The sequence below is a fragment of the Hippopotamus amphibius genome, chromosome 11, assembly GCF_030028045.1.
Source record: "Hippopotamus amphibius kiboko isolate mHipAmp2 chromosome 11, mHipAmp2.hap2, whole genome shotgun sequence".
In the NCBI taxonomy this organism is placed as follows: Eukaryota; Metazoa; Chordata; class Mammalia; order Artiodactyla; family Hippopotamidae; genus Hippopotamus; species Hippopotamus amphibius.
In genome coordinates this window covers 17,319,859-17,328,167 of record NC_080196.1, presented here as the reverse complement: position 1 = coordinate 17,328,167, position 8,309 = coordinate 17,319,859, and the positions used below count along the sequence as shown (strand labels likewise).

General features: G+C 42.7%; 1 protein-coding gene across 1 annotated transcript; it reads right to left on the bottom strand.

Moving 5' to 3' along the window:
* Window positions 1-523: 523 nt before the first annotated feature.
* Window positions 524-1,303, bottom strand: HDGFL1 (HDGF like 1). Its single transcript, XM_057700272.1, has one exon. The coding sequence runs from the start codon at window positions 1,301-1,303 to the stop codon at window positions 524-526; it is 780 nt and encodes a 259-aa protein (XP_057556255.1).
* Between the last annotated feature and the right edge of the window lie 7,006 nt (window positions 1,304-8,309).

The following is an 8,309-nucleotide window of genomic DNA, read 5'->3' as shown; positions in this document are numbered from 1 at the left end:
AGGCCTCAGATACAACAGGCCTGGAAGGAGTAGACAAGAGCTCAGGAAGACGTCACCCTCGTAACACCCCCCCCACCACAGTCTGAGGGTTGCCCCTGCCAGGCCCCTGGAAGTACTTATCCTCCAACCCTTCCGAAACTCCCACCTTTGATTCTAAGAGGGAGCTCCAGAATGTCTGGGGGGAGGGACAGAGGCACGTCCGGAGCTAGAAACGGCCGGCCCAGGCCCCAACAGAAGCCTTGGCAAACAGCTCCAGATGGGGAGGTGGGGGGAACAGTGGTCTCATCTCATGGCAGGGAGCAGAGGCCCTGACTCAGATCCCAGGGGTGTGGGGGCACAGAGGTGAGGGCCTGGTGGCCTGCCCCCATCCCTAAGGGCCGGGCGTGGAGAGCGAGAGTGGGTGGAGGGGAGTGGGTGGGTGGGGTGGGGAGGCAGTCCCAGTTTTCAGGCCGTGGTCAGTTCCCCCAGTAACGGCCAGGCCGCAGCAGGAACGGGGCGGGGACTATTCTGCAAACTTCGGTGACTACTGGCTCTCGAGGCCTCCGACGCCTGGGGCCTCGGCCTCTCTCTCCGCAGCCTCCGCCTCTCTCTCCTCAGCCTCTTCCTCTCTCTCCGCAGCCCCTTCCTCTGGCTCCTGCTCCCCCGGGCCTGGCTGGGATGCGACGCGGTTGTTCTCCGCCTCCACGAGGAGCGGCCTCACATCCTCCGCGACGGCGGCCGCCTCCTCCATCTCCCCTTCTTCGGGATCGGCCTCCTTGGGACGCTTGGGGATGTGCTCCGGCGGCGGCTCCCCCGCGCTCCTCTTCAGCCGCGCCTTCTCGTCGTCGTAGTCGTCGTAGTCATCGTAGTCGTCGTCGTCGTCGTCCTCCTCCTCCTCCTCGGCCGGCGGGTCGACGCCCGGCTCCCCCTGCTCGGCGCCGCCGCTGCCGTCGGTGTGGCTCTCCGGGTCCCCGGCGCCGTCGGTGGCCGCCGGCTCCGGCTTGGGCTCGGGCCCCTCAGCGCAGCTCTCCCCCTGGGCCAACCGGTAATCGGAAGCCTGGACTGTGGGGTTGTTCTCGATCTCCCACAGCCCCTCGCTGAAGCCCCTCCTCTTGTTGGGTTTGCCGAACTTCTCCTTGGACTCCTCGTACGGGAAGAGGTGCTTGGGGCCCAGGAAGGCCGTCTCGTGGGTCCCGAAGAAAAACACTTGGTAGCGGTTGGCCTCGGCCGTTTGCTCGATCCTGGCCGGCCAGTGGGCGTAGCCCTTTAACTTGGCGAACACCAGGTCCCCGCTCTTGTACTTTGGCCCGCAGAACCGCGACATGGCTGCGGAGCCGGCCTCAGTGGCGGCCGGAAAGGGCGACCCCCGACGGCGCTCGGGGCGATGGCCGCTGGGCTCTGGCTGCGCGCGCACCGCGGGGCGGGCGCAACGCTCCGGCGCCCTGAGAAGGTTCTAGCGCGAAGAGTGCATTATCTCGGAGACCGGAAGCCCGTTTGGCGCCACCGACCGCGCCCGGTTTCTAGAATGACAGAGCGAAGAGCTTGGGTATATCCCGGCTGTGCGGACCGGGGTCCTCTGCGGCTCCGTCGCTTAGGGCACCCGGGCCGTGAAGGTGGCATCGTCTACTGTGTCAGCCAGAGTGGCGCAGAAAGGGAGAGATGGGGCAACGTGGCAAGAAAACGCAGTGGCACGATTAGCACACATTTCGATTAAACCAGTAACAGGCTAGTGCAGATCTGCAGTATCCGTGGGGACCCCGATCTGCTCGTTATAGAAAACTCCACTCTTGCCTCAGGAAATGCCTGGGCCAGTGGTTTCACTCTGTTCTCTGATTTCCTTGAGAGCTAACACTGGTGCCTGCAAGGGGATTCAAGAATAGAGTGGAGGCAAAGGAATAGAGGCAGCAACACTGATAGGATGTCTAGAGTGCGCATCTCTTGGAGTGTCCTAAACGTGTAGTACTGTTGGGAGGTGGGGGGGGGCGGGGGGTGTTACAAAATGTGTAGAGCAGCAGCATGAACGTGTCAAACCAGCCATATCAAAATCTACTTTACATGGGATGCTGGGCATGGCCTTTTCCTTTTCAGGGATTCTTGCATATTTTAAGAGATAAAGACTTTTATCTCTTGGTGGTTGTAACATGGAAAGGATGTCAGATGCTCTCAGTATCCTCATAGAGAGGAGAAAATTGGGCTTAAGAATTAGGTAGAGGTCTTCTCATATCAAATATCATGTTATTATCTATGCCTTCCTGGGGGCTACAGACTAAAAAAGCCTCATCTCAGCTGAGAGACTATTTTAAGAATAGACTTGTGCTCCTTAACTGATATTTATGGGAGTTTCCATGTAACTGCAGTTGTTACACATTTGTCTACCTCTTTTTTGAGTCTTGCTAGCTAGCTGTGAGCGTGCACTCTGAAACCTAGCCAAATTTGTTGTAATAGTACTGTTGGCTATTCTGACAAAGACCTTTCAATATCAAGCGTGTATTTAACTACACAGATGTTTTTTCCTAGTGTAACCAACATTGCCCAGTGAAGAATTGGAACCACTAACCCACTTCAGTACAACTCAGATTTGTTTCTGGTTTGCTGGGTTGGGTCACCCGTTTTACCTCTGGGTGGTGGAGACCTGTTCTGGGCAAAAGAAGTTACCTTCTCCCAACAAGGCAAAGCAAGTTCTTTTAGCTTTTCTGTCAAGCCATTTTCTTAGAACTCTTATCTGCCCCACAAACATCTACAACTTTACCAATTAAGTAACATCAGTGCATGCCCAGAAAAGGTGCTTAGCTGTGCCATCTTAGTCTGAAGGCGTGACCAGGCCTAAAAACCAGCCATTCTGGTTGAGAGTGATCTTCGGCAAAAGGATCACAAAGGTGTAAGCCAAACGTCAAAGACTGTTGGGTAGTTGAATCACTGCAGGTGAATAAGTAGGGATCTGAGGGGGAAACAAAAAGTTAGGAAGTAGAGGCAAGATGATCTAGTAAAGAAGGACCCAGATCTGCAAGGGGTAATAGATATTCTGTTAAGCAGAGGAGTGTCATTTTTGTACACCTACCCCGTGCCCCCTAACACACTGTGTGGTGCCAAGGGCTGGCACTAAAGATGCTTATCTTTGAGGACTTTATAATTTAAGGACGAAAGCACCAGAGACTTCATTATAGATAAATGCAAGCTAGTCTTCAAGTGCTAAATCACGTGTTCTTACATAAGTACTGAAGGAATTCCAGGAAAAATCAATGGGAGTGTGGTTATTAGGGCAAGGCTTTTGGGAGGAGGAGTAGGAGACATAATAGAAAGAATTCTAGCACCCTTCACTTGTTTACCAGCCTTGTAAAGCCGGGAATAGATATAATCTTTCTGAGCCTCTGTTACATGATCTTAAGATGTTTAAAGTAATGTTTAGAATTTCCCTCAGGATTGTTATATATATTAAGGAGATTATGGGTATGAAAGTCCAGACAACGGGTATAAAGTTCTATGATGTACTAACAAGTGTGATGTACAATTTCATTGTAGATGGGATCAGGCTATTATTATTATTAGGCTAAATGAAGGAAAAGATATATCAAAAGGAACAGAGTCATGAATAAGGACACTGAAGAATGAAGAAAAGTTATCCTCTAGCCGAATTCTATATTACACAGCACAACTTCTGTATGAAACAACATAAAAGCTCTTGTTCCTTGAAAGTATTATTTTTTAAAACGGTGTTCTTTGACTAAATTAATCACCTAATGGTAGCTAATTACAAAAAAGGGAGAATAAAAGGAAGGTTGAGCAAAAGTTGAATGCATTTAAAGAGTTGGATACCACTTCCACAGACACCCCCTGCCTCTTAGACCTTTATGCTCCGTGATGTAATTAAAAAGCAGGATCTTGTCTTTTTTTTTACCCTTGAAACCAAATTGTTCTTTTTTTTTTTTTTAATTTATTTACTTATTTTATTTTTATTTTTGGCTGCATAGAGTCTTTGTTGCCACGTGCCGGCTTCCTGTAGTTGTGGCAAGCAGGGGCTACTCTTCGTTGTGGTGCATGGGCTTCTCATTGTGGTGGCTTCTCTTGTTTTGAAGCACGGGCTCTAGAGCGCAGACTCAATAGTTGTGGTGCACGGGCTTAGTTGCTCTGGGGCATGTGGGATCTTCCCTGCCCAGGGCTCGGGGAAGCAGTGTCCCCTGCATTCGCAGGCGGATTCTTAACCACAGCGCCACCAGGGAAGCCCACCAACTTGTTCTTAAAGTTATTGTCTCTCTTTTGCTAAAGTGAGGAGAATAGGTAAGTAGTATTTATGGTAACTTGGTTAGGTTTAGATTTGGCTGTTATATAAACAAAGTACTCATGAGCAACGATAAAATTTTCAGGATCTAGATTTCCATGAGCTCAGATATTTCTAATAAAATCAAATATACCATGAATATCTGTTTGTAAAAAGGACCTAATTTCAGCAGCAGCAGCAGCAGCAGCAAACCTATCAAAACACCTTAGATTCCAGAACAGATAACACATCACAGTTTCCTTTTCTGGAAAACTAATGATAGGATTTAAAAGCTGCTTGGCAACAATTATGAAACATGGGCAATAAAACAATGTAATTGTACGAGAGAGAATAGATATCTAATTGATGTTTTCTTGTTTAATTAGTTTTAAATTCAATTACTTTGGTGTAAACTATGATTTAAAATAAATGTAATTGTTTTCTGTGTGCTTTTGTCTTCATTAAAAAATATTCCTCTGGGTTTATACAACAGGAGTATTTATACACAGTTGGTATTTGGGGTCAAGGCTTTTCTTTTTAAAATATTCTAGCAGAAATAATTACACAGAAAATAAATCCCCTACCCTCCCTTCTTTAAAAGGAGGGTAGAAAATTCCCCCATCCTCCCCTCTTTAAAAGTCACAAGAGGTAACTGCATATTTTGTCACCTCTACATTTCATCAGTGTATACTTAGCCTAACCTTTAAAGCCTCAAGGATTTCTGAAATCCAAGGGATCTGCTGGGGGTGGGGATAAACTTGGTATCAGTGGGTATGTCCCACAGCTAAAGGATAATTTAAGGGATGTTCCCAAGGAGCTGTATCATTATCAGTTTGAATAGTATGTCAAATCTGTTCTAACTTGATGATGGGATTTGGGGAGGGAGAGATGAGAGTGCAGATTTTCCAAGTGATGTATGTGTGCTGGTGATTTGGGCCCTCTTGGCTAATCATAAATGTTACAGGGCAGGGTGTAGGAGGGAACAAATGGAGAAATCAGAATTGTTTGCAAAACTGCTGTTTTAGTGGCCATGGAAAGAAAATTGCCACTCTAAAATGAATAAATGTGGCTGGTTAAGAATAATATTTCATTATACTGATTTTGGGAACACTTAAAGATTTTAAAAAATTACTCTTTGGAAAAAATTTTACATAAAATGTGTTAAATAATATGAATATTTTTCTAATTTGAACTTTGCATGATGATATTTATTCAAGCTCTGCCATGTGAAAATATATGAGGGTTTTTAAAAATACCTACATAATTAACAAAGTTTAAACAAGTTATCAGTGCTGGTGAGTAATCAATAACTGGGGATTGGATGCATAAAACATAATAATTATATAATTAGATGGCCATCTTCTTTGTGTTTAGAGTTTTTAAAGTATAATTTAGTAACTTGGAAATTTTTAAAATATGAAGTTGAGTGAAAAGACAGGACAAAATATATAATGTGTAATTTATTAGCCTATGTGACACCCAGTTCCTTAACTCTAAAATGTGGATAATCTTAGTACCCATTTGAGAGAAAGGCTGCTTAAAATAAACAGAACAATATGTAAGTATGTTGCCTGGTCCTATCAAGTGTTCAATTACTATTAGCCATTACTATTAAAATAGTCAGTACTAACTCTATTTTATTTATTTTGTTAAAGTGCAGTTTTTTGTGGGTTTTTTTTTGCAGTATGTGATATATATTTTTTCTTGTAACTATTGTTTCCCCCCCCCCCCAAATTGTTTCTGGTTCTAAATTTAGCTTGACTCCTTGCCAATGTTCCTTTAATTTTATTATAATCATCTATTTTTTTTTCTTACTTTTTGGAGGGGGTGTGTTCTTCAGCAATGAAATACATTTTTAAAGATCCAAGATAACAATGTCCTATCTATAAGCAAATATGGAACCCGACATTGCAATTTCAATTTTGTCCTTCTTGCCATTACATTAAGATGCCCTATAAATGGTTAAAATGACCAAAGTTTTCAGAAATTCCTGCTAAAGTTTTTGATGATGTAACTTCAGTCTTCACCTCAGTTGTTCTCTTACTCTTCCTTCCAATATTTTCCTAGCTTTCAATATAATTACCAAAGTATTAATCTTTGGGAATAAATAATTATACCATTTCCATTTAAGGAAATCATCAACAATGTACATGACAATGAAAAGGAGGACATTTTTAAACCAACATGTCTAATTTTGAATTAATGATAATGGTATGTGGAGGTGGACTTATCAAGTTTTTCCTATTACATTATTACAGAATGACTTTATTTTTCATTTAATTTTAGTTTAGCAATATCTGTATTGAGTTGGTATCTATCTTTTAACCAGAGGATTATTGGAGGTGGATGACTTTCTCTTTTCAAACATTGCAAAAGAAATATTTGGCCTTCCAAACAGCTTAGGTTTTTCTGTACATGTATATTACTTGTTGGAATAAATAAGTACTCTAAGGAGTTAGTTTAGTGATTTTTTATATACTCAAAAACTCATAAAGCATGAACTAGAAATCAAGTAAAAGAAAAGCAGAACAGTAGAAATTCAACATAAATTTCCTAAACCAGCATTTGTGTTCAGTGAAACTTCAACAAGCAACACCTGTCTCTTTTTTTTAGAGTTTAGTTTAAAAATGGAGTTGGTGATAAAAACACACTTTTAAAGGCCTCAGGAAAATGTCCTGTATAACACAAATGATGACTCTTTGAACAAATATTGTTATCACTTTTCTCTTTGGTCACTCTTCATCATGAAAAAAATTTCTTCTTAGACAAAATACAGTGTTTTGGATACTTGTAAAATTGAAATACTTAAATAAAACAGTTACGATATGGTCTCATCCTCTTTGCTATTCAAAATCAGATATAACAAAAGCCCATATTGCATTTCTGCTTGTCAAAGTACAGCCATAACGGGGATATATTCATAATAAGTAAAATTACAATAGAACTACTAATTTTTTAAGCTGTTTATTGGAATATAATTGCTTTACACAGTTGTGCCAGTTTTTGCTGTACAACAAAGTGAATCAGCTGTATTTATACATATATCTCCATATCCCCTCCCTCCCGCGGCTCCTTCCCACTTTCCCTACTCCAATCCTCTAAGTCATCATCCATCATGGAGTTGATCCCCCTGTATTATGCAGCAGCTTGCCACTATTTTACATTTGGTGGTGTACATATATCAATACTACTCTCTCATTTCGTCCCAGCTTCCCCTTCGCCCACCCCCCCCCATCCCCACCCCCAGCCCCTCGTCCTCAAGTCCGTTCTCTACATCTGCATCTTTATTCTTGCCCTATCACTGGAAAACTGATAATTTTTAACTACCATGTATTGAGCACGTATATGCCACACACTGTTGTAAGCACTTTATTTTCTCAATTAATTCTTAAAACACTTTGCTATACTGCCTTTCTCCTTTTTTTTCTGCCTGCCCACTTACTCACTGTGAGCACAGTCATTGAGGAAATGCAACCTATAAGGCACCAGAGAAGTTGATTTGGAGAAAATGAAGAGAGAAGACTGAAGCAGATGCTAAGAAAGCAGAAATGTCATAAACAAGTTACTAGAAGGATCATAAAAGTGAGATGGAGAAAACTGTTAGTTCCTAGAGTTGAGGTTTTTCCTGTTACAATTTGAGTTCAGTTTACATGCATCCTTACATTAAAAACATTACATTAAAAATAGTGTATTAAATATGTGTCCTTCCTTTTAAAAAATTTTTTTTCATCTTTATTGGAGTATTGTGTTACATATGTATGTTTACAGTATTGTGTTAGTTTCTGCTGTACAACAAAGTGAATCAGCTGTGTATATATATATATATATATATCCCCAAATCCCCTCCCTCTTGAGCCTCCCTTCCACCCTCCCTATCCTACCCCTTAAGGTCTTCACAAAGGATTAATCTCCAAAATACACAAGCAGTTCATGCAGCTCAGTATCAAAAAAACAAACAACCCAATCCAAAAATGCACAGAAGGCCTAAATAGACATTTCTCCAAGGAAGACATACAGATGGCCAACAAACACATGAAAGATGCTCAACATCACTAATCATTAGAGAAATGCAAGT